Source organism: Podarcis erhardii (genome assembly GCF_964252035.2).
Source record: "Podarcis erhardii genome assembly, chromosome: 10".
Lineage (NCBI taxonomy): Eukaryota > Metazoa > Chordata > Lepidosauria > Squamata > Lacertidae > Podarcis > Podarcis erhardii.
Window position 1 is genome coordinate 76,110,525 of NC_138500.1, and position 27,193 is coordinate 76,137,717.

Consider the following 27,193-nt stretch of genomic DNA (forward strand, 5'->3'; position numbering starts at 1 on the left):
GCAATGGTTCCAAACTACAAGAAAGAAGATTCCACCTAAACATTAGGAAGAACTTCCTGACAGTAAGAGCTGTTCGACAGTGGAATTTGCTGCCAAGGAGTGTGGTGGAGTCTCCTTCTTTGGAGGTCTTTTAGCAGAGACCTGACAACCATATGTCAGGAGTGCTCTGATGGTGTTTCCTGCTTGGCAGGGGGTTGGACTCGATGGCCCTTGTGGTCTCTTCCAACTCTATGATTCTATGATTCTATGATTCTATGAGAACAGAACAAGTAAGGTGTCTAGAAGAAGACTTTGCAAAGTTAAATTATCTACCAGAACCGTCAGATGACTAAATTTTATTATCTAAGCCTGGACTCTTTTGAGCTGCCTTGGCATGTGATCACATGTGGAATTTGGACAAATCTGTCTTTCAGAGACAAGGCCATATTGCCAGTTGCAGGCACTCCCACCTCACATTTTTGGGCTGTTGAAGGGCCACCCAGAGCACAGCCAAACCTTCTCAACATTTCTGTTTGCTGCCAACACTATTGGGGTAGACCATACCAATGTGGGACTCGAACCCAGACCCTGAGACTGAGTCCCATGCTCTACTGTCTGAGCTGAGTGTACAGACACATGTCTGAAGCTATTTATGATAGGGAAACTGAACAGCTCAAAAGAGAAGACAAATTCAGTGGTGCAAGCTGCCAGTTGCTAGTATATATATGGTTACAAAGGAACAAGCCAAGAACACAGAAATTGTCTGAAGGTCAGAAAGCTGGACTAGAGGTGCCTGGTACTTTGGGCTTTTTAAACAAAGAATATGGTCATTCTGAATAGAGCTTTGATTTTGTGAATAATTGTGGAAGGCTGCTTTATTATTACTACTATTATTTATTGAAGTTGTTAATTGCTTTAACTTGCCCAGAGCAACCCAAAGCATCTTACAAACAAACAGGCAGACAAAAAGCCCTACACAGAAACATTAAAACCAAGAGGAAAAAGAAATACATTAAAAACATCCAGCCCACTTCTAAAAGGCCAAAGGCCTGGTTATAGTGGAATGTTTTTGCCTGGTGCCTAAAGATATATAATGATGGAACCAGGGGAGTCTCTTTGGGGAGAACATTCCACAAATGGGGAGCCACCACACAAAAGGTCTATTCTCATGCTGCCGTCCTTTGGACCTCCCTTGGAGGAGGCCAGTTGAAGAAAGGTCTCTGATGACCATTGCAGGGTTCAGGTCCATTCATATGGGGAGAGGCGGTCCTTGCAGTATTGCAGGTGTGAGCCATTTAAGGCTCTTGAGGTCAAAACCAGCACTTGTGCTAAGAATATGGATGTCAGATTTTTCATATTCTATAGGACAAGGGTTTTCAAGCTCCCTAGTCTCAAGGATTCATTTCATTGATTCTGGGGGAGCATTCTAGGGTATACTCTCTTGGCAAAACTACACTCAGTGCCATACCCAAATGTAGTGGCTTTAACTGAGGTCAGGGGTAGAATGAAGCCCAGGAACCATGCAAGGGAAGCACATTTGGATTCATATAAACATTCTGCTTTTATTGTCTGATTAGAACTGCAAACAAAGTGAAGCCTCTGGGTTACAAGTTGCACAGGCCTACCTTAGGCTAACACAATAATTTGTGACAACTAAAGCTTTCTCTGTATTTCTTTTTTTAAAAGGAAGTAGAACCAGGCATTTCAGCCTTGTTTATGCTTGTTGTTTCAAGCACCAATGACATTGGCAGAACAACAACAGAGAAGGCACAGAAATATGGCATGAGAAGTAGCAGACACAGCCTATAGATGGTGCACTCCCTGGTGCCATTAGGGCCAGGTTAGTGGGCGCAGGTGTGTGGCCCTGTGCAACCCGGGGGGACCTGCTTGACCCCGAGTGCCCCCTCAGTGGACAGAAGGGCTTGGCTCTTCAGGGAAGAGGGACAGGGGCTGCCAATTAGCTGAGATGTTCAAGGTGGCTGAGGATTCTTTCTCTTTTTTCAACTTGTAAAAAAAGTAGATTGATCTACTCTAGAGAGAACACGACTCGCGTCCACTCTGAGCCCATGCTCCATATTGCATTGTTGTATTTTGTACTGTCATTTAATGCTGTGATAAAAACTAAAATAAAGACATTTATTTAAAGAAAGGAGGATGCTGTGCTGTTTACAGCGCCTCTGAATGCACTTACCCATTAAAATATCCAAAGCTGTTTCTCAGTGTAGAGATTTCTTCTAGCAGAGAAGCATTTTTGTCCTGAATAGCATCTAGAGCTTTTAACTTGGTTTGAAGTTGACCTTGTATTTGCTTAAAAAAAGAAGGGAGGGGCAAAAGAGGAGACTGTGGAATTAAGCATCTGTGGCAAGTTAAGTTTCATACATGTTAGGTTAGTGCAATTGTTTTGGACTGATGGAGATAGATCCTGCCCTTTCTAAAGGCACCTTATTAATTTTCTTACTATCTTGCTGTTGTACCAAATGGTAATCAGGGCAGCAACAATAATACAAATGAAACATATTAAAATACAGTTAAAACAGCAATAAAATCTAAAGGGAGAAAAATAAGGTTGCTGTTAGGGCATGGTGGATGCCCAGTCCCAAAAGGTATCGCTCAAAAGTGCCTGAGGTGAACTGTGGTCCGTTGTCGGAGACGAGGACATCAGGACACCCATGAGTCGCAAAGAGGCCTCGCAACACCCAGATGACAGCCTCGGTAGGGGTGGAGGGCATCAAGGCCACCTCCAGCCATTTGGAATAGGCGTCCACCACTACCATAAAGGTCCAGCCGTGAAAGGGGCCAGCCAGATTGATGTGCACCCTTGACCAGGGTGTCTTAGGCATCTCCCAGGTGTGTCCCTTAGCTGCCGGTGGCGCAGGCCTCGATTCTTGGCACGCTTGACAGGCGTGATGGCATCGTCCATATTAGGTCACTAGATGTAACACCGAGCCAAGGCCTTCATTTTGATGATTCCTGGGTGGCCAACGTGCAGAGCCTCAAGAACGGGTTGACGGAGTCTTTGGGGAATCACGACGCTGTCTCCCCACAGCAGACAGCTGCAATGAGCCGAGAGTTCGTGTTGTCTAGTTGTGAATGGCTGGATCTCCGATGCAAAAGGTCCTTGTGGCCACCCCCTCCACACCCAGTTGGGCACACGGCTGATGGTGCGATCCTGGGCAGATGCGCAGGCCACAGTGGCAGCCGATACAGGCACTGCTGGAAGATCCACGTTGGCCACTCAGGAATCGTCAAAATGAAGGCGTTGGCTCAGTGATTCAGCTCCGCTCAGAGGGTGGCCGCATCTGGCTATGCTCTGTTGTCCATCCATCCCATCCTCGTCACCAGTGTTAAGTTATGGGTGAACATATCATACGACACAGCGATTCTTCAAACAGCTCTTGTTTATTCACAGGCCAGAACTGAACTGAACTGAAGGGTTCAGCCAGCCTGCTTATATAGAGCTCCACTAGAACGCAACAGTAACCATTTTCTGTAACTATCCAATCACTGAATGTCACTTTCGATCCCTTATTTGCATATGTGGACCTGAACTATCTACAGTATCTCCCTGCTGGCCCAGGGTGAGAACTTCAGTACATAACAGCTCCCCCCCCCCCCCAACACTGAAAAATACTGATACCCAGCATTCTGCTTTCATTTTCTTTGCTTTATCTGTAATAATTATTTGGGGAAAACACAATAAAATCTTGTTTTAAAACTCAGGAGTCTCCCCCCAACCCCGTGTCGTTCAGGCTGTGTACATGTTACCGTTTACGTCGCTCCAACGTTCTCCCTTTGCTGATGTTTGAAGATGGATAGACATGGCATCAGCCACAATCCACCTGAATCCTGTAGCTTGAGAAATAGTCCTATCTGATGTACTTTCCCTCAAACCAGCCTCCACTAGACACCACAGTTTCAGACAGTCATTGTGCATGCGCAGGTGACAGCTTCAGTGAACTGAAGTTCAGTGACAGGTAACAGATAAGATGATTGGCATCAGCTGAAGGCATCCCCACAGCCATTCTGGTCTGCAACTTAAGAATGTGACTTGAAGTGGGGCAGGGTAGCAACCTCACTGCATTTCAAGGCACCAATTTCTACATAGTCCTAGTAAAACAAACCATGTGACATGGCATCACTGCCTTTCCCATTCCCTGCTCCTCTTCACTGGCTGCCATTTGCAGGGTTAGGAAAACTCTCAGTGGGTTAACATCATAGCACATGCTTTGTTTCATTAAACATTCCCAGGGGAGAGGGTGGCATGAAGAGATATGGCACAGCTGCTATTGGTGGTGGCAGCCCCACATTCTACGCATCACCAAGCTCCAGGTGGAAGAATACTTGGAAAGTGTCAAGTGAAAAACAAAGGGGTAGTAAGGAAAAAAGATTAAAGATGGTAGCAACCAGAGTTTCATTTATTGCCCTGTTCCATTCCAAATCCTTTTGCAACAGAGGCTGGACTTCTATAGTCATGGTATATAGGAATGAGACATTTGCAATTTCACTGTAAATATTTTTGGAGTGTACATCTCTGAGTCATTTAGATAAACAAAAGAAAGCCAACTTGGAGAGCTTCAGGAAGAGCCCAAGCTGGGAAGTCTTCCTTTTTACCTTTCCCTAAAGGTTTTGTCTGCCAATTCCCCTGCAATGGGATGACAGAATGTTGACAAAAAGTCCAGCTGTGTCTGCTTTTGCCAGGGCAACCCTTTTCCTATTAGCAGACATTCACTTGAGACACAGTTTGGCTCAGGTTACAGGCAGAGTCAGGTGACATTGAGGCAGGTTTCCCATATCCGTATTAACCGTTTTCCCATTTAAATAACCAGTTGTTATCTACCAGGTAAAAGGCTACCTCAAGGTAACTTCATTTCAGATAAGATAAAAAATAATGGCTCATCATAGCTGTTTTCTTCTTCTCCACATTTGTCATTAAATTGCAGGGTCTTCAAAATACTTTCAACAGAATTTGATAATGGAGATAATCCTGTGCTATGGTAACCCATATTAATGTGGAGTGTCTGCATGTGTGTGTATGAAGGGGAGATTCAGGAGACCACAGTTTCCACCCAACAATCACTGTTTTAATTAAGATGTGCAGTAAGACTTTGATAGAAAAAATAAGAAACTGCAGAAGAGGAGGGAGGGAAGTCGTAGAAAACATCACTGGATTTGTGTGCGATTTATAATTACTAGTGAATATTTTCAAATCGAAAAATAGAAAATAAAAGATTTTTTTTAAAAAAATCACTGTTTACTGTAAGTGTGCTCTCCTACAGAGAGAAGGTGGATGGGTTGGGAAACATAAGCCCACAGGTAGCAGTACAGGCGAAGGCAGAGTAGCCCAAGGTGTGGCCCAAGGACCGCATGTGGCCCTCAAGGCCTTTTTTTGAGGCATTGGGCAACATTTGAGGGCCCTTGCTCTGCCTTCCCATAGCTGAGTAAGCTAGATGGGAAGATAATAATAATAATAATAATAATAATAATAATAATAATAATTTATTCAAACCCCACCCATCTGGCTTGGTTCCCCCAGCCATTCTGGGCAGCTTCCTTTTGTTGTTCTTCTATTCTCAGCTGCAGAAAAAGGAGTTGATGCTGCATAAAAAACATAAGAATGCCAATCACCATGACATAATGATTCTTTAGAGTGCAGGAAATACTGTCATGTTTCAGAACAGCTCCAACTCCTGAGTGGTTTCAGACATGGCAATGAAGAGTGTATTGCACTTATCTGTCCCAAAACAGAATTTCCATCTTTCCGCATCTCTAAAAGATGTGATTACTCCTTAGTGAGGACACCATGCACATCCTAGAAAGGAATGCTGTGATCACCAATAGTCAGCATGGATTTCTGAAAAATAAGTCATGTCAGACTAACCTGATCTCATTTTTTGACAGAATTACAAGCCTGGTAGATGAAGGGAACACAGTGGATGTAGCCTATCTTGATTTCAGCAAGGCATTTGACAAGGTGCCCCATGATATTCTTGTAAAGAAGCTGGTAAAATGCGGACTTGACTATGCTACCACTCAGTGGATTTGTAACTGGCTGACTGACCGAACCCAAAGGGTGCTCATCAATGGTTCCTCTTCATCCTGGAGAAGAGTGACTAGTGGGGTGCCACAGGGTTCTGTCTTGGGCCCGGTCTTATTCAACATCTTTATCAACGACTTGGATGATGGACTCAAGGGCATCCTGATCAAATTTGCAGATGACACCAAACTGGGAGGGGTGGCTAACACCCCAGAGGACAGGATCACACTTCAAAACAACCTTGACAGATTAGAGAACTGGGCCAAAACAAACAAGATGAATTTTAACAGGGAGAAATGTAAAGTATTGCACTTGGGCAAAAAAAATGAGAGGCACAAATACAAGATGGGTGACACCTGGCTTGAGAGCAGTACATGTGAAAAGGATCTAGGAGTCTTGGTTGACCACAAACTTGACATGAGCCAACAGTGTGACGCGGCAGCTAAAAAAGGCAATGCAATTCTGGGCTGCATCAATAGGAGTATAGCATCTAGATCAAGGGAAGTAATAGTGCCACTGTATTCTGCTCTGGTCAGACCTCACCTGGAGTACTGTGTCCAGTTCTGGGCACCACAGTTCAAGAAGGACACGGACAAACTGGAACGTGTCCAGAGGAGGGCAACCAAAATGGTCAAAGGCCTGGAAACGATGCCTTATGAGGAACAGCTAAGGGAGCTGGGCATGTTTAGCCTGGAGAAGAGGAGGTTAAGGGGTGATATGATAGCCATGTTCAAATATATAAAAGGATGTCACATAGAGGAGGGAGAAAGGTTGTTTTCTGCTGCTCCAGAGAAGCGGACACGGAGCAATGGTTCCAAACTACAAGAAAGAAGATTCCACCTAAACATTAGGAAGAACTTCCTGACAGTAAGAGCTGTTTGACAGTGGAATTTGCTGCCAAGGAGTGTGGTGGAGTCTCCTTCTTTGGAGGTCTTTAAGCAGAGGCTTGACAACCATATGTCAGGAGTGCTCTGATGGTGTTTCCTGCTTGGCAGGGGGTTGGACTCGATGGCCCTTGTGGTCTCTTCCAACTCTATGATTCTATGATTCTATGATTCTATGATCTCCTGTAAGTGTTTTGTGCTGGTGGCGTGAAAACTGCATCTTGGATGAGAGAGAAAACCACTAGAACAGCAAGCACAAGGGGCTGAGGCCTCTTCCAGTGTAGCATTTTCCAAACGCTTTCCAATGTGTTTTTTCACTTTTCTCTTTTTATAGTGTCTCACTAAACCAGCTGTTTGAAATGAGACTACTGTTATTGGAACATATCATCATTTGCCTTTGCTCAGCTCAGCTAAACAGTGCCTGACGTAATTACATATGCGGATGTTTTCCAGACATGCTAGCTGCACTCTTCCACCCCCACCTCTTACAGAACCCTTGGCTGCCATCGACCCTGTATTTTAACACAAAGATCAGGATAAGATTCTTACTACAGTACTAAGAATATAAGTAGCACCACTTCTTCAAGGACAGTTATTTCACTTTATACTACGGATGCTACAAAGATCCATTATCTTCCCCAAGATGAAAACTGCATTGTGTTCCAAATAACCAGATTCATGGAACCATCATTACAGATCAGAGTGGGAGGGGGAGGAAGATAAGGAGAAGAAGAAAACAATAACTTTTAAGATGTGACATAATTAAGCCAGTCCACTGAACAGTCTTTGTTTGTTTGTTTTTAATTACAACAGGAAAGACGTGTACATATACAACTTTGCTGAAAGAAAATAGGCTGTACAAGGCTATGGCCAAAGTGGGAAAGTGAACAATTAAATGAGGTCTCTATGACTTTAAATAAGAATACTGTGTAATGATGGAAGGATCTGAAGTAACATAAGAAACAGCAATTCAATGAAAAACAAACATGTAAATAATAGAGAAGATTTCATACATCTTTAACTGGTATAGAGGAAACATGAAAGCAGAGATTTGTATTACTGACATTTGTTTTTATTTAACAAAATTTCTATACCAGTTTATTGTAATAAAATATTAAAATGATCAATAAAAACAGTTGAAAACAAGTACTTTAAAACATTTTAAACATGATTAAAATTAACGGTAAAAGTTTATCTCTTTGCTTCAAGGGGTACATGTGTGCACACATGCAGTGAACAATGAGTAGCTTGCTTGAGGTCACCTAATTTGTGTGTGGTTGAGAAGAGGCTTAAACTGAGGACTTTTCAGCTAAAATGCTTATTGCTCTATTGTACTGCAACAGCTCTTGATGCTTGGTGGAAGAAATGATTTGCATAACACTAGTGTAAAATTCCCACCAAATCCTAACAAAACCTATTTCTCAGGTAATGTCCCCCACACCAGTTAAGAAGCCAACCCAAATAAGATAGTTCTGTTGTGCTACTAGATTGGGGAGGATAAACCTGTGGCCCTCCAGAAGCTGTTCCTTGATGGAAATCAGAGTCCAACAACATCTGAAAGTTAAGTCCCATTGAAACCAACAGAACGAGTTAGCCATGGCCATTTTTTATTATTTTATTTATTTATAACAACACGGTTAAATGCAGTTATATGTTTTCACGAGGGTTACAGCACTATTCTTGAGGGCATGTTTCTGCTCTTTTACATATAGGTACTCGCAATACATTGTGCGCATCTACGCCCAGGGCAGATATCCTGGAGACTCCTTGTATTAGTCACAACAAATGTGTTATTTCTTTGTGACTTAGCACTAGAAGTCATTCATTTTTAGCTGGATGGTGGCCACTGGCTATTTCGGAATATAAAAAGCCCTATTTTACTTTTGTTTTTTGTAAGGCAGCTAAAGCCACTCTAACCAATGTTTTCCATCCTGATGTTTTTCATCTGGCCTTTCTGGAAGCACTGACAATTACAAAACATTTGGAAAGCTTTGTATTTGGAACATTTTCAAATTACTTCTTAAAACCACATTTATTTTGATAGTGTACATTCTTTCCAACCATGCTCCCCCATCTATCTAGATCTACTTTAATCTCATTTAGCAACATTAATGAGACACATGAGGATGGTGGAAGTCTGAGAACTGGCTTATATTGAGTGGTTTTTTAAAGAGTTTTTTTCATGCTTCATTTTCTATATGACTGTTGTAGCCTATGATAAGCCTTAGACATGGAATAGACATTCACATAAATTAATAAATCATGCCAACTTGCAACCAGTGCCAAGGCCAGCTGTGTCTTATTTTTTCTAAGAACTGCATTTTAGCAAAGGAACTCAGAAGTGTAAAAAGAGGATTTCTGGATATGAGATTCATCTCAGTTCTATTTTATATGTAAATACTAAACCTACACATGAATTTAGTTTTTTAAAAATCCTGCACTGGCAAAATGATCTAGAGGAGAGTTTACTATAGAAGTGGGAATAAATGCCACACAGATGATCCATAAATGTACACAGCCAATAATTTAAGGCAGACACAGCTCTTTATAACACACAGATGTTCTTATTCTGCCTCATCATTCATTTCATGAACTGAGTACATAAATATGCCTGAAGGCTTCTCTTTCTGTTTCACAATCTCCAAAAGGATGTTTCCACATACTTTTAATGTTGATTCTTCTTATTATTATTATTTCTCAGTAAGATGAGCTTGTGTATTTAGAGGTGTCTTATTGGGAGCAGACATAAATTATCTTGTTCCCCTCTTCTCTTCCACTCTAAAGCATTACAATCATTTCTAGATTTGTATGGGTTCATAACAACAGACCAAATAGCCCTTGACAAATATCTGCATACATAGCAGGAGGGATTTACAATTTGTGGATGAAAGAAAAAGATTCATCCTGCAATATTCCTGAGACCTAGAAGTTATCTGGAAAACTGGAACACTTTAAAGGCCATTTCCCCCTTCACTGTACAGCCTAAGTTTTCCCCTTCACTGTACAGTCAACAAGAGTGTCTGCATGTTACATGTTTGTATGGAAGGGGATTAATGGAACCAGCAAGTCTGCTTAAAGTTGGTAAAGTCAGCTGCCAAGGTCTGTTGATAGCTTCTTTTTGTTATGGAATTGCTGGCTTAATCACCAGTGGGAAGCTTTAGGAATGGCTGGGTCCTGAATGAGATGTTTACTGAATGGAAGGTCCCTGACAAGGGCAATACCTTTCTTACCCCATGCCAGCTAAGGGTGATCTAAAGCAGGGCAGCCCAACGTGCATCCCAAGGGCCGCATGTGGCCCTTGAGGTCTTTTTGGCAGCCCTTGCCAACATCTGATACTCCACCGCAACCCTCACGCTGCCTTCCCAAAACCAGGTCAGTGAAGCACTGAGCTTTGGAGAGGAGATGTGAAGGCTCTGGCAGGTTCCTAGAGTCCTCCCAGGGCCTAGGAAGGGGGGTGCGAGAGGTGCAGGCCCCCCCCCCCGGGTGTCATCCCTGAGGGGTGACAAAATGGCACACCGCAGGGGGTGGCACTTACCATGGAGCCTGGCCTGCAGTGCGCCTGAGCCACGCATCTCTCCTGGGAGAGACGCGGTGGCTCGGGGCCCTGCACTACCTGAAAGGACAGCATGGGGCTTACATCCGCCAAGCGGACTCCGTGGGCAGCTCTCTGTAGCGCCCCCATGCCCCTGCTGCCCCCTTCCCAAAGTCCAGATAGCACTTTCCCAGCTTTGGGAAGAAGGCAGAAGGGCTCAAGGACCCTGCCAGAGCCCCACACCCCCTTCTCAAAGCCCAGCACCTCACTTAGCTTAGGCGTGCCATATGTTAGGACCCAGGAAATATAGGGTGGACACAGGAATGCACCTCAAAAACTCATAACAATATAGAAATGAGAATTCCTGGATACCATGGTCCAAAGATGTTTTGTAAATCAGTCACATGTTTTGGAAAACACCAACTGTTCTACTGGAATTGTCATTTTTCTTCTCCAAGAGAGGAAAAGATCCAGTCACATTACTTCAATGGAAAAGAAGTGACAGATGAAGATAAATGAATGTAAACTTAATCAACTGTAGCATTCAGTTAACAGTTTAAAGTTTTCATTCATTCAGCAGCAGCTGAAAATAGATTAGTTCACTTCCCAAATGAAAGTAATTACAATACTCCTTCTCTTCTGCTCTTTCATTTTTTTTAATATAATTTTTATTAAAGTTTCAGCGAATTTTGTAGTAACACATAAAACAAAACAACACAACAACAAACAATAAACACTAAAAAACAAAAATCAAACAAAATTAAAAAGTTCAGTTCTTAGTTTCATACAGCTTTCTTTCTGGACTTCCTCACATCTCCCCTTTCTGTATTCAAATTTCCAATTTAGTTTCAGCAGATTTTTCCTCTATTTTAACTAATTTAGTATATCTTAATTTCTTTTAAGTTAACCATTCCTACTGCTATCCACTCATCTTCTAATCTCCCATCCTTAGGTTAACTGAACTCTTCTGCTCTTTCAGCCCCTTTAAGCCACACACATACTAAGCTGAACCAATGTTAGGTCTTAGTAGCATACCCTGTCCTACAAAAGCATCGGGGTAAGTTGGTCATTGAACTATGACAAATGTGCTTGTCCCTCACCAGAAGTTATAGTTAGCACAGCATTTTAGCAACACCCTGCTAAGAAGGCCACAAAACTTTCTGGTTCCTCTGAAAGATTTACTAGATCCACACACTTTCCACACACACACACATAAACATGCCAGATGAGCCTCCCTGGGGTGAGCGTTCCACAAATGGGGAGCCACTGTAGAAAAGGCCCTGTTCTCATGTTGCCACCCTCTGGACCTCTCATTAAGGAAGAACGTGAAGAAGGGACTCAGAGGATTGCAGAGTCTGGGCAGGTTCATATGAGAAAAGGCAGTCCTGAGCCATTTAAGGCTTTAAAGGTCAAAACCAACACTTTGAATTGGCCCTGGAAATTATTTGGCAATCAGTGCAGTCGGACCAGGATTGGTGTAATATGCTCAAGCCATCTTGTCCCAGTGAGCTACCTGGCTGCCAGATTCTGTACCAGCTGGAGTTTTCGAACCATCTTCCAAGGCAGCCCTATGTATAACACGTTGCAGTAATTCAATCAAACCTAGAGATCACCAGAGCATAGACGACAGAAGTTAGGATACCCCTTTCTAGATAGGGTACAGGTACAGGTACAGGTACAAAGATATAAGAAAATATGTTTGCATAAATATTATCAAATATGATCTACAATTTGGTCTTATTTTACTCCAAACAATCTGATTTTAGCAGCATGCAATGTGTAAATACATTGAGCTCTGCAGAACCACACAGGAGGTTTACTATAGGAGCCAACTCCTAGGGGTCGAGATCACCCCTGACACCTCCCCAATAAAATATTTGAGGGGGCTGCCCCCCTAAGTTGATAAAGCAATGCCATTCAAATGTGTGTGTGTGTGCGTGCGCGCCATGTCATGTGATCGATTATGTGAGGTGGGATCACTTGGGCCCCTCCCAACATTTATTCAAGTGGGCACCCCTGAGTTTTACCATTGCCTTCTTGGAAAATTATAACTGCATATTCACTTGAACTGATTCAACAATTCCTAAGATCCGTTCTAGGTGCCAAAATACCTGAAGTCTGTCTGGTGTGTACTGTTCCCTGAGGCTAAAAGGATTCACACACCCATTCATTACTCTGTATAATTAGTTTATCCCCTTGCTGCTAGCACTGAAGAGCAGAAGCAGGAGGCAGGCAATAAAAGGTAGGGGCTCCAAGATCAGAAATGGGAGATGGCTGCTGAACTGGAGAGAAAATTGATTGCAATGAAGTAGCTAATTACTGCTGGCTGAGCCAAGAACCTAGACTTAGGGAGTGCCTGGCAGTTGGCCAGCAAAGGCTATAAAACTCAACCAGCTCAAAGGTTGGGAGCCAAATGAGGTTTGCTGTATTTGAGACAGGGATTAAGTTTGCTAGGTTCAAGTGAACCTGCAGGAGAAACAAAATAACTCCAGACACTTCTGTATTTTGCAAACTCAGAACTCTAGTCTTGAAACGGCCATGAGATGTGCACAAATGCACATATACGCACCAAGAAATGTCATCAAAACCTGAGGAAGAACAGTTTCCCCAGTTCACTTAGAAAACCTTTTTTTAAAAGGCAAAAATTTGGTCTATGTATATAATATGGGTTGTATTCTCCCAGTAAATAATTTGCTGCTATAGTCATCAGCTTATGCTGATGATTCCATAGCAAAATGCAGGCTGCAAACCTGATTTACATAGAGCCTTGCAGCCAATTGCTACATTAACTACAACTACGTTGACAATAATTAACTTACATAAATTACACACACACAATACTCACTATAGTTACAAACCCCAGGATGTGTCTGCAGGTAGCTACACAAGAGGGGAAGCTTTTGGTAACTTCAGGTGCTATTAAAGTGCAATTATATATAAAACATGTATACATAAACCAAAAGAAGTGTTATTGCTCACAGTTAAGTCTAGAATTCTTTTAAAAAGAGAATTACAAACCAATCCTATGCATCAATGGCGTGATGCAAGGCAGGAATCTCCACTCAAGCATCCCTGGCAAACCTTCACTGAAAGAGAGGCCACAGCCTCCCAAGGAAGGCTATTCCCCAGCTGGCCAATTTGCCAGTTCCTAGCAGCTTGCAAAAAGAAGAAAAGTTTGGCTTGGCTTTGCTTTTTGAAAAAGACAACCCCAGGTGGAAGGATGGATTCCTCACCCCCCAATTAAAAAAACATTTTTAACACACACCCCTTTTCTTCATCATTACTTGAATAATGTAATTTCACCACAGTGGACAGCAAGACAAATACCGTAGTTTTTGTGTGGAAGATGAACTGCAGTGGAAAACAAACAGTGCTCCATGCAATGAAAAACAGGATGAACAGACACAATGTCTCCTTGAATCTCTGATACTGCCCAATGCTTTTGCAGTCCAGAAGGCAAATGACAAGATAAGACACCTGAGGACTTTCAAGCAGATGCCAAGAGATGCTTGATAAAACTACTGGATGGACAGAATTCCTTCCTGTTGATTTGGAATGGTTCCAGTTTTTCAAAGCTTCCACAGAGTTGGAGGAAGCGTGGCCTCTCTTCCAAACTCAGAAAGAGTTTGGCCCTGAGGTAGCCCTCAATTCAGGAGACCCAAACACACAGCTGATGTGGCTGCAGATGCACATTTGGATGCACAGAGGGTGAGGGTGGAATGAGAAAACAAGGAAACAGCAGGCAGCAGAAGCCATGGCTGCAGCCTCTTTTGCAGCAACAAGGCGGTTAGATACAGGAAGGTCCTCTTTGTTGCCACCCGAGTTCAATAAGACTTATACTGGAGTAAGAGTGTGGAGTGGCTCTGGCTCTGCCACTGCTGGCATCATTTTCTGAAATCAGATCACCCCTGACAGAATGTAGCCCTTGGGGCGGGGCAGTGGCGTAGCGTGGGTTGTCAGCACCCGGGGCAAGGCAAGTAATTTGCGCCCCCTAACCCGTGGATTTGCGCCCCCTAACCCTAACCCCCAGATGTTGCGCCCGGTGCGGCCGGCCCCCCCTGCACCCCCCACGCTACGCCACTGGGGCGGGGGTCTGTTTCTAGCCCTGGTGCATAGGACTACAGCTTCTGTTACTTATATTCATGGTAGCAAAGGAGAAAAATGGAAGTTTCCATGTCACTGGTCTTGAAGAGACAACCATTTGTATTGCAGCCCGTATCTTATCAATCAGTCACACCCTACAAAAATTATTTCAGGGTTTACTGTGGGCGAGAATCTTTTATATAATATCACAGATGAGTTCTGGAAATCTTGTGTGGCGCTGGTGGTGGTGAAAGTTGGTTAATCTACTGTGAAAATAGTTACAGAAAAGCATGAATAACAACAGAATTAAACCACCAAGGTTATTTCACTGTCACTGGTTATTTTCTATGTCATTTCTCATTTGTGTTCACAGAAACTACCCAGATTCATAAATCATCCACATTATACCTTGTGCATCTATTCCAGTCTCCATGCTGCCTAACACTCAGTATATGCACGTACATTGCTGGAATTGACTTACTTAGAAGAAAATTGAATATCTTCTTAGCAGATCTTTTAATAATAATAATAATAATAATAATAATAATAATAATAATAATACATATATGCAGGCTTTTATTAAATATGACATCTAACACAACACTGGGGATTTGGGATTGTTTTCTAGCTATCTTTAGACACCAGGGCTGTAACTTTTTACGTTCATTTACTGCAGTTTTTTCTGAAATACTTTGCAACCTGTAATAGAGGACACTTTTATTTTATAAAAGCAACTTTTTTATTGGACACTCTAGAGAGATTATCATATTTTTTTGTTGCAAAAATCCATAAGGCTTTTTCCATGTTAAGAGTACAGATAATCACAGGCAGTTCAACTTTTCATGCCACAAAGGGTGACCTTCCTGTGTTGAGCTTTTTTTGCAAAATCAAAAAGAAATTGGACATTTTTTAACTATTTCTGAGGGAATTGGCAAAAATGACACTGCTGGCATGGGCTGCCATTTGTTTGAATTTTCCTAGACAATTTCCCAGGAAATTCCAGACATTTGGCAACCCTAAGCTACACCTGCCAAAGCCTGCTCCTGTGTGCAGCTTTCTCTTTGCTTTGCACATAGGAAGTGCTGCCTCAGGTCGGGTCCGGCTGCTCGTCCATCTGGGCCAGAACTGTCTACAGTGCCTGCACTGACTGCTGCTCCCCGCTACTCTTTCACAGGAGAAACCAGAGGTTGAACCGGGGGCTTTCTGCATGTCAAACATGCACTCTGTGCTTTATACAGCTTCAGGGATGCAAGGATTGTGAATGAGGCAGCAATAACAATGTATAAAAGCTCCACAAGAAAATTCATTTCATTTTGGAGAATTTTTAGGGGTGGAGGCAGGACAACTGCTTGAAAAATCTCTACCAAAGTTTTTCCTGAATGGATCTTCCAAATTCTGCTTAAGAATTTTCTGCCATAAACTGTCTATGCGCTCTCTATGTTCCTCATCTATAAATGAGACCAGAGTCCTCTAATGACATAAATACAATATGGTACCTGCATTACGTCCTTGACTTGTGTGGAATGTGTGTGTGTGTGTGTGTGTGTGTTTGCCAACAGGAGCCATCTGCTTGCCTGCACGTTTAGTTCTCTCTTCTGCCTGAAGCATGTAGGGGTGTGTTGGACTCAACAATGCTGAGCAGCTAAAACATTGGGCTGCTGGACTGTGCTTCTAGCTCTGCCTGTTCATGCACAGCCATGTTCCTAATTTCACATGTAAAATGTTGGGAGGGTAGGGGACTCCATGGGAGGAATTAAAACAGCCATATCACTGATCATGTTAATTGGATAAAAGAACAAAAGAACTGTCCTGCTGGATCAGACCCAGGTTTCCAGCAGCAGCCAACCAGGTACCTCTGGGGCATGGAGGTGATGGCCTTTTCCTCTTGATGGAATTCAGATATTGCCTGCCTCTCTGGAGGTTTCATTTAACAACCATGGCTAATAGCTAGCGACAGATATATCCTTTATGAATCTGCATTCACAATATTCCTCTTTGGAGAGACAATAAATATGGAAGAGGCAGGATATGGGTCAGACCTGCACAAGTTGTAACCCACCAGCAGCTAGGCCCGGCCCAATACATTTTGCTGCCTGGGGCAAAGGGTAAGACAGCCCCCCCCCCCCCGCATTCCACTTACAGAAGCCAAGCAGATTTGCACTTGGATCTTACTTTAACCCTGGCGATGGGGCACCACTGAGAGTAGTAGGCTAGCTTAGGGAGTGTAAGGCAGATTGTGTGGCACACCTAACTCTGTCTGTCCCATGCCCTTCAGCACCTGCCATCTGAAGCAGCTGGCTCAGTCTGCCTAATGTTAGAGCTGGCCCTTCCAGCTATGTTTAGCAACCAGTGACAAGGGCCTTGGTGACAAACTTTCTGTTCTTGCTGCTTGACTGGCACAGCAAACACAGAGGACTTGCCCAGCAACTGGGTGGCAGACCAGAAAACATGGTTCCTGAGTTGCGCTTGGCTCGGTGGGTCAGAAACACCCACCGAGTGAATGCCTGGGGTGTAGGTCATTTTGGAAAGTGCAGAGAAGACAGTAACATCAGACCAAACATGCCTTTCCCCTCAGTTCAGTACATCCACACAGGGAGGGACCAGCCCTTGTACTATAGCATTTCCCCAATCTATGGGTCTGTGTGCAGGTGTAGATTCAAAACACATTACCAGCACTGCTGCCTGGATCAACTTTGGTGCCCCCCCCCCCCCCCGTTTTCAAGGGAGCAGGGAAGTCAGGAAGTTTGATCATATATGTCACATGCCAGCTACGGGGTTAGGTAGGTTCAAGGTGCTGATATTGGTGTACAATACCAATACCCCATACAGCTTGGAACCAGGATACCTAAAATAACATCTCATTCCCTACACACCCAACTGATTCTTGCATGCTGCAATAAAGACATCCTGCAGATACCATCCTATCAGGAACCAGGCCTTTAGTGAAGGTGGCACCTACCCTTTGGAACTCCCTTCTACTGCACAGATGCCTTCCCTACTCTGTCCCACCCCAGGGCCACCCTGGTGTTCTCCTCAGCACCTCCCTGACTGTTTGAGTGGAGGGGACAGATGGGGATCTGCAGTGGTGAGCAGCACCAAGGACCAGCACAACACTGAGGAGAGAAGTGCCAGGGGAAACAGTTACAGACACCACCACCATATTCATTTCCCCAAATGCTTCCTGGCCCCTACGCAGCATACATTGGGCCCAGAAGCATTGTGGGCAGCTGCACTTGTAGCCATATTGCACCCTTCAGAGTTCTGGGCCATAAAAATAGCTTTTTAAAAAGGGAAGGTGGTGTTGGCTGCAGCGGGCTCCTCTGGGCATTAGCCCCATCGTGACAGGCTCTGGTGCTGGGCCTGCTAAAGCATTTTCAAATCATCATGCCACTTTCAGAAGAAACAGAGTTCTACAGCTCTGTATTTGGCCAAGGAGCTTGGAAGGGCGACACAGCTGTTTTGTCATCAAGAGAAACTGCCATTTGCCAGTCTCTTTCTACCCAAGCACTCCTTGGCTTTGATACTCTATTACTCACAGTGGCCTAACCCTGGCAAATCTGAAAAGAAACATTGGATTAGATTATCGAAGAGAGGAGTGCTGTGTACAACATTCTAGTCACAGTGGGTCCAGCTGCACTTTGATACTGAAGTAGGAGAGAATAATGCTCTTGGCTGTCCAGTTTTCTAATATACATAATTTTGCAAGGAGCTGAGGTGGAGGGAGGGGAGGGGAGGGGAAGGAGAACTGAACAGTAAAAAAAAAGTTGTTTCATGGAGGCAGAAGCACTGTGGGACACACTGCTGGCAACAATTGTAAGTGATGAGTCACACAGTTCGAGGACTGTGTGTGTACTTTCTGGCAATATATTTTGGTTTTTACATTCCTGCTGCAACAGTTATGGCAACAAAGCTATAATACAGAAAATCAACAGACCCTCCATTTTACCATATGTGCACCTCCCAAACTCCACAGGTCTGTTACTGATTTTGTGTCTCTCTCTCTGGCTTGATGTCATGCACATCAGGGAGTATAAGCTAGGACTGCACGTTCTTTTTCAGGAGGGACATTAGTATTAAAACAAAAGCAATGAGGATGTTTTATAGGTGAAGGACATAGAAAAGGATAATTCTTTTAGGGGTTAATGTGCTACTAAAGCAGTGCCTTTTAAAGAGCTCTCTGTCAAGCACCAGGTGATGATGGTATACTGTTAATTAAATATGGTGAGAAGGAAAAAATATAACACTTATGGGAAAACCTATGCTGCTCCCTTCCCCGCAAAGAAAGATATCCTTCCTTAAATACATTCTAGGCAATATCAGCTGTGTTTCTGCATTGCTGTTGTGGTCCCCAAAATACATCCTTCTCTAAATGCACTATGGTAATTATCATTTGTGTTTCTGCATTGCTATGATGTCCCACTCAGGGATCCACATTGTGATCCACAGACATTTCTCCCTGTCCTTTGTGCTTCCCAGATTAATACCCACACAATTAACTAGTCATTATCTTTTCCCCAAAGGGCCCAAGAAATTGTCGTTCCCTGAGAGCTGCAATTGTGATACAGAGCATTCTCAGCACCTCAATTAAGTACCATTCCCAAGATTCTTTGAGAAAAGTCACAAAAGTGTAGTGAGCACTTCCAATGGCTCTACTCTGAGTATGTTAGTTGCATATCTACGATTTGGTTCTGTGAACCAAAGTAGCTGATGGGTGGGCAGAAACACACACATCTCTCTGGATTCAGGTTTGAGATGATTCACTCCATAATACAATGTTGTATTGCTTTATACCACATTAACAGTCATAGAGTCCCCAAAGAATCCTGAGAATTGTTGCGAGGGCATATCCACAATACAGAGGTATAAGAATTATTCTCTCTTCCCAGGGAGTACAGGGAATTGAAATTCTGTGGACTGGAGGGGCAAGGATCTTTTCAAAAGAGATCTTTTGAAAGAGATTCCTACCTTTCCACCCTGCAGAATTTCAATGTCTTGTGGATATGTCCTCTCAGCAGCCTGATGTGTTCTTCTGGCACTTATGTTTTGCTTACACATCCTCTCCTCATGGCCTTCCCATTAAAATAAGACCAAAGCTCCAAGCTTGGGGGCTAAAGTGAGACCAGTTACTACATGAGCCACCCTGGCGGAACAAGAATATGATTGTCCCAGCAATGGAAGGCATGGTGGTTGAAGCAAAGGAAAAAGACTACTTTAAAAAATATGTTTAATTTCCTTCCCTTTTTAAATTACATTACAGAAATGGTATACTAACCAGCTAGTCCCTGGCACATGATGAAGAGAGGCTCCCCAGGAATGGAGGAATTATGTAGTGTTACAGCTTCCTGCCAAGGCAGACAAAGGAAGTGATCTCCAGAGTTCTCTCTAGCAAATTTCACATAAAAGCTCTGTGAGGCTCAGCCCCTTCATGTGCCCATATGGCAAAGCAAGAATTGTTGGTTTGACTGAAATAATGACCCACACTAGGGGGGTTACTGTCCTGTAACAGTGTAGCCTTTCATAACTCACAGTTCCTACATGGAAGTCACCAAAGAGCTCCACAAGTGGGCCACAGTGTTTGCAAGCCTCTTGGCAGGTAAGCCAACCAGAATGCATGGGGAATCTCCACTTAATGCCAGCAGCCAGCAGGACGCATGAGGTGCTGGCATGGAGGTCCTTCATACAATTGGTCCTGTACACATTGTAAGAAACTGACGAATGTTACATAGCCCCATAGGGAGAACTGCTACTCACAAACATTTTTTACACTCCAGTTTTTCCCTGTGCAAGATCTTGAACATTATGGTCACACCTTTTTAATCATAGACAGTATTTACTTCTTCTCCAGTTTTAATCTCGTCTTACTAACTAGACAAGCCCTGTCATGTTATATCAGAGGTGCTTTCGGACAAAGCACCTTAAGAAAACTGGCAGCTTATAAGGATTTCATTGTAGGAAATAGTGCAGAAAGTACAGCAAGATCCATATCATTCAAATCTCTCTGTCCTAATGTGACAGGTGCTTCTTCAAGGCTGCTGCTACCAGGAAAGGGCCCAGAAAGGATGGGGTCTCCTGGGTGCTTGAGTCACAAACTAACAGTTTGGAAGGCAGGTCTTCCCAGAAATCAAGGACGTTCTTCAGGTAACCAGTCTGATCCTTTGGGTAAGTTGAATGAACGACCTAAATGGGAATGGCAATAAACTTCATCTTTCATTCCCTCCCACATCTTTTATGAGGCAATTTCTCAGATCTGCATGGCGCCCTTATTGCTATGTCCTCTTAATGTTCCATGGACAAAGGAGCTTGGAGAGAATGCAGAAGTCTGGGTCAAGGGTTAAAGCACTCTGCAGAAGGCTCAATCTGTCCTGTAACCAGCAGTTCTTTGTTGAGGTCTTCGCAGTGTGTCTTTATACTCTTTTTTGTATCTGAGAATATATAATGTTAAGCTTGGTCTACACATACAGAAAAATGGAGTAATGGACTCCAGGGCTATCTCCAGCTTTGAGGGGGCCCTGGGCAAAGTGCCCTCTTGTGGGACTCTTTCTCCGTTGTTGGTCTTTTGTGGGCTCACCTGGCAGTGGTGATGGGCAAACACAGGAAGATAGGAACTGCCTGAGTCAGACCACTGGTCCATCTCACTCAGTAGTGTCACCAGTGTTTCTCAAACTTTGTCCCTAGCTGTTGTTGGACTACAACTCCCATCATCCCTGACCACTTGCCCTGCTAGCTAGGAATGATGCAAGTTGTAGTCCAACAACAGCTGGGGACCCAAGTTTGAGAAACACTGGTCTGCCGGGACAGGCACTGACTTCAGGATTCTAGACAGGAATCTCTCCCTACCTGGAGATGCTGGGGATGGAACCTGGGACCAGATTGAACCTGCAAAGTAGATGGTCTACCACTAAACTATGGCCCTTTTCCATACCAGTGTTAGGTAGCTGAAGGCTGCCATTTTGTCAGGGACATGGCTAAATCGAACGCCTGCGAAGAGTCTGACTGGAGATGAAGGAATGCCAGTACAGAGGGAGCCAGAGTCTTACTCTGGAGGCGTGGGAATGCCATCACAGACAGAGCAGGAGTGGGTTAGTTTGGCTTCCCTTCATCAAGAGTTCCCAGACTCAGATAGAGCAGCAGACTTGGGAAGCTCACAGGCAGAGGGAGGGGAGGAGATAGATGGCATTGAGGGGGTTGCTATGCAACCAGGAGGGAGGCAGCGTTTAGAGGGCTCTTTGTTTGAGAGTGGGGGCGGGGAGTTCACCCATCTTCGCCCTGAACCGGAAGAGCTGAAAGGTTTAAAATGCAATGGAATTACAAGAGAGGAAAGACTGGACTTTGGTACTCTTCATCCTGTGAAAGGGGTGGAGACTCAGTGACCAACTTGTAGTTAAGAGTGGCAAGCTCGGAGCTGCTCTCTGGATGTTAATTGTAAATAAACGTACTATAAAACTGCCAGAGACTCATTAATTCTTATTGGAGCTTGCTTGTCTGCCTGGGATCATTTCGCATTTTTATTTCCTACAAGAATCCAGAATGACACTATAACACCAGCATTATGGGAGATTAAAATGGCAGCTATATTCAGTCACCCAGTGCTGCTCAAACACTGAGCTGGAGGTGAGGAACAGGAAGTCCAAAATGTCTGTGGAGGTCTCTACAAGAGCACCGGGCCCAGGGATGCTAGGTATAGATACTAACTCTGCTCTAGACTGCAGATGAGCATTAATTTGGAGAGGGTTTCTTTTTTTATTTATATTCAAAAGCTATCCAACAATAGAAGATGGGCATTCAATTTTTAATTCTATGCTATGCAAAAAAAAAAAAATTAAAAAAAAAATAAAAAATCCTGCAAGTAAAAATCTAGCACATCACAAAGAAAGTGTCTTGCCCAGCCCAGCATATTCTCTGTGTGCTGGTTTTCTACTTTTAGGAAAGTGTTGTTTTTTAAAAAAAGATGCAGGAGAGGACTGGAAAATGGGGTTCTGCTACCTGAAGTGTAATTCATTACCTTCTACAACTAAGACTTCATGACTTTCCATCCTAATTTATATTCATACTGCTGCACAAGTGTAGACCGGGTCTCAGAAACAGGGCTTCATATGAGACAAGTTCCTACATCCTTGTCTGTGCTGTGTGTGGATGTTTCTTACGGTTTGCCAGGAACATGATCAACAGTTTAAGTTTAATATACTGCTGACCAACAGTTAACCTCATTTGTGTTGCTGCCCCTTGAGAACCATTTGGAAGCTGAAACAAGAAGTTATTGGCAATGTAATTCCAGTGCCACTAAGGACTACTTTGCTCAATGCATATTTTATTTGCTCTGCTCAGTAGTTGGACAGTTTATTCTAAGTATCCCTAACTCCTTTGCTGAAAGACTCACACCTACAATGACAAGAAGTAACGAATCTGGTGGAAACTCAAGCTTAATCTCCACACTGCAGAAAATGAGTTATATAATGTAAATATTTGCAACACAGGCTATTGCAGTTCCAGACAGATGAATGTTGAATCAGATGTCGGGGGCCACTAGGGGCGCATTGGAAGATGGCTGACAATACCATCTCTCCGACCCACACGGGGTAATTAAGAGGCTGTTATGGGAGTAGGCAGCCTCCCTTGTTGCCCCAAGGAAATGGGGAACACAGCTCTTGCCTGCTGTGCCCATAAATCACCCCCTAATTCGAAAGAAGGGGGTGAGGGCCCTAGGCAGAATGCCCCTGTGTGGACCTCGGCTCTCCTGGACGCTGTCTCTGATCGCGCACTAGCTGCAGTAATTTGGAATAATTAATTACAAAGGAAGCAAATGCACATATTTCAAGTGAAGAAGGGGAGTGAAGTCTGCTAATTTAAGTGACCTCTGCGAAAGAAGACGACGGGTTGGAGAAACAGGAATATTTTACGATGAAGATACACCAAAGGCTGGGTATGTTGACAACGGGACTGAATGGGGGGGACAGACCTTTTTTACTTTCCTTCTATGTGATTTACAAGAACCCATTAGAGTCGTCAGTTGAACTGACCCAAGCAGGATGATTAAGGTCTGTGTGGAGATAAACTTTAACCAAAAGTATGCTTTATGGAGATTGAGAAGCAATAAGAGCTTTTGGAATGGCACAGCAATTAATTCGGAGCCGCCATCTTGCCAAAGGATTTATAGCCGGGAGGAAGAACGGACTTGTTTTCAGACTGCATTCCTGGTGAATCTCCTCAGAGGTTTTGAGAAAGGAGGCAGATTGGTGAAGATTAATGACACTAAGACTGTTTTGATGTATGGAAGTGATGTTACATGGAAAACGTCTGGATATGGCTACTGGATAAAAAAATAATAATATCCACGCAGGATTACAAACTGTTCTAACCAGCTTGTGGAGACTATCAGAGGTAGTCTGACAAAGAGAAAGGAAAAATATATGAAAATAACAACAAGAGATGTGGGAAAACAACAAGAAAGGACTGTGAACATCATAAGGTTAGATTTGTGGACATTAAAACAACAGTAAGAAGCAAGAAATTGATTGGATCCCCTTCAGAACTTGAAATATGGGTACCCCCAACAAAATTTTCAAATTCAGCTGTGTAATTTGGAATTTATGTAATTTGGTTTGATTTGATGTGATTGGTCGGTTAATAAAAAATTATTCTTAAAAAAAAGAATGTTGAATCAGATGTCTATTTTCTCCCTTTTGAAGTCATGTGATTCTACTGACAGGGTGAGAATGCTGGATAAGTGGATACGCAGGTGGCGCTGTGGCCGGTGGTTCGAATCCCTGCGATGGGGTGAGCTCCTGTTGCTCAGTCCCAGCTTCTGCCAACCTAGCAGTTTGAAAGCACGTCAAAGTGCAAGTAGATAAATAGGTACCGCTCCGGTGGGAAAGTAAACGGTGTTTCCGTGCGCTGCTCTGGTTCGCCAGAAGCGGCTTAGTCATGCTGGCCACATGACCTGGAAGCGGTACGCCGGCTCCCTCGGCCTATAGAGTGAGATGAGCGCTGCAACCCCAGAGATCCGCGACTGGACCTGATGGTCCCTTTACCTTTACCTTTATAGTGCTTGGCAAGGAAAGCCAAAGTGAAAGAGGGGGAATTGGGAAGGTGATATGTACTCAGTCGAATAGGATCCAAACTGCAGCAGTCTGATTGGTCCTAGAACAATAGGATTCAGAATGCAGCAGTCTGATTGGTCCTAGAACAATGCAGCAGTATGATTGGTTGGCAGGAACCACCCAATCATGCTCCAGATAGAAGTGAATCCACAACCTGATTGTCTTACAGTAGAATTCCGGAATTAGCCAATCATGTGCAGCCCATTGTGTAAATAATGTATATAAAGCAGATACTTTGAGGGGACTTTCATTCATTCCTCCTCACCACTATGAGCTGAATAAAGAGCATGAAATAACTTTGCGACTCTGAGTATATTTCACTGGCGACGAAGGTGGGATCCCGCTGAGCTGACTGCCACACACAGCACTGCAGCACCGCCACCTGCCGCACCGCTGCCTCGCACCGTGTATCCAGGCTTCAGCTCCGGGACACAAGGAACTCAGAATGGCAACTGACAGCAGCTTCTCGCCGTTCAACCCAGCATCTGGAGACTGGGAAGCGTACGCCTCCCGTTTCACCTTCCTCCTAGAAGCCAAAGGGGTCACTGATGACGAAGACGCCAAGAAGAGGGCAATATTCTTCAGCGTCTGTGGAGAGGAGACGTTTGAAATCGCCCGGGCTCTCCTTGCGCCTGAAGATGTTGCTACTGTTCCATACAAAACAATAATGGAACAGCTGAAGGGGCACTTTTCGCCACAGCCCTCAGTGGTGGCTCGTCGAAATGCCTTCTACGCAAAGCGGCAAGCCCCTGGGGAAACCATAACTGGGTTTGTGACCTCTCTCCGCCAAGCCGCCCGGTTCTGCAACTTCTCAGAGCTGGAGAACATGCTTCGTGACCGCCTCGTCGGTGGCCTGAAGGATGAGAAGCTGCAACGACGCCTCTACGCTAAGAAGGACCTAACGTTCCAGGTCGCTCTGGAGGAGGCCCTGGCAACGGAAGCTGCCGAGAGGTCGACGCAAGAGGCACGGCCGAGCCAGCCGTCCCAACCAAGGGTCCACCACAAAGACCTCACCGACGACTCAGGATCTGACAGGGAGGAGGTGCACCGAGTACAGCAGCACACTCAAGCAGCCCACATACCACAGCTGCCTCGACAAGAAGGAGGGAACTGCGCAAGCTGTGGAGAAAGTCATGAGAGGAGGACCTGCCGTTTCCACAATGCAGAGTGCAGGCAGTGCAGAAAATCGGGACACATCGCCCGGGTGTGTCGGGCTCGGCCCACCCGACGCCAGGCATCAGATGACCAATCCAAGAGCCCCAGGTCCCGGGGCCCAACGCACCAAGGCAACTCGACGGAGCTCACGGACTTCCAGGTATACCAGTTGCCCCACCCCAACGTAGAGAAAATTTATGTAGAGGTACAGATAGAGGGGGCCCCATGCCGCATGGAGCTTGACACGGGTTCAACTCTATCCATAATCTCAGCAAGGACCTTAAGGAAACTGTGTCCTACTGGGGGTCCCAAACTCAGGCCGGCCCCATTCACCCTCCGGGACTTCCAGAAACGTAAGGTCCCCACAATGGGGGTGGGGACCTTCAGGGTGCAATATCGAGGGCGGACGCGGCAACTGGACTTGCTTGTGGTCAAGGGCCCCTACATTAGCTTACTGGGATTGGCATGGTTTGGACCACTGGGGCTAGCTGTCACCGGGGTGAACCACACTAGCTTACAAGTGGACGTGGAGGCCATATGCAAGGAATTTCCGGGGGTTTTCGATGGGAAATTGGGACAGTATACGGGGCCCCCCCATTGCTCTACAGCTTGACCCCGCAGTACGACCGGTCAGGCTCAAGGCCCGCCGGGTCCCATTCGCCCTGAAACCCCATATTGACGAGGAATTGGACCGGCTCATGGAGCAAGGAGTGCTGGAACCGGTGCCTAATGCCCCCTGGGAAACCCCAATCGTCACACCCGTCAAGCCTAATGGTTCGGTCCACATCTGCGCAGACTACAAATGTACCATAAACAAGGCCCTCACGGCCCATGCATACCCAGTGCCAGTGGTCAGCCATGTCCTTGCCACCCTGGCTGGGTCGAAAATTTTTGGCAAGCTGGACTTGGCCCAAGCATATCAACAGCTGCCAGTAGATGAGGCCACAGCAGAGGCACAGACGATTGTGACGCACAGAGGAGCATTCAGGGTAAAGCGGCTGCAATTCGGTGTCAGCGTGGCACCAGGCATATTCCAGAATCTAATGGACTCTCTCCTTAAAGGGATTCCTGGCGTCACCCCCTTCTTCGATGATGTGTTGATTGCCGGGCCCACACCAGAGGAGTTTGAGGACCGCCTCCGCACCGTTCTGCACCGTTTCCAGACAGCGGGTCTCAAGGTGAAGCAGGAAAAATGTCTACTAGGAGTGCCTCAGGTGGACTTTCTGGGATTTATGGTGGATGCAGAAGGGGTCCACCCGACTGGGGACAAGGTACGGGCCATTTGTGATGCCCCAGTGCCCAAGAACAAGACTGAACTTCAGGCCTTCTTGGGACTATTGAACTTTTACCATTCCTTCCTTCCCCACAAGGCGGCGGTAGTGGAGCCCCTACACAGACTCCTGGACAAGCGGGCCCCTTGGGTGTGGGG

General features: G+C 44.7%; 1 protein-coding gene across 11 annotated transcripts in view; it reads right to left on the reverse strand.

The window, feature by feature from the left end:
* The window catches only part of LMNTD1 (lamin tail domain containing 1), a 245,674-nt gene that overhangs the window by 137,423 nt on the left and 81,058 nt on the right, over positions 1-27,193 (reverse strand). For all 11 annotated transcript variants that reach the window (XR_014160846.1, XR_014160847.1, XM_081879160.1 and 8 more), the window contains exon 3: positions 2,171-2,286. Coding sequence is in view for 9 of the 11 variants with exons in the window: in XM_081879160.1 (XP_081735286.1) it covers positions 2,171-2,286 (116 nt within the window). In the remaining 2 variants the exon portion in view is untranslated. The remainder of the gene's footprint in view (positions 1-2,170; positions 2,287-27,193) is intronic.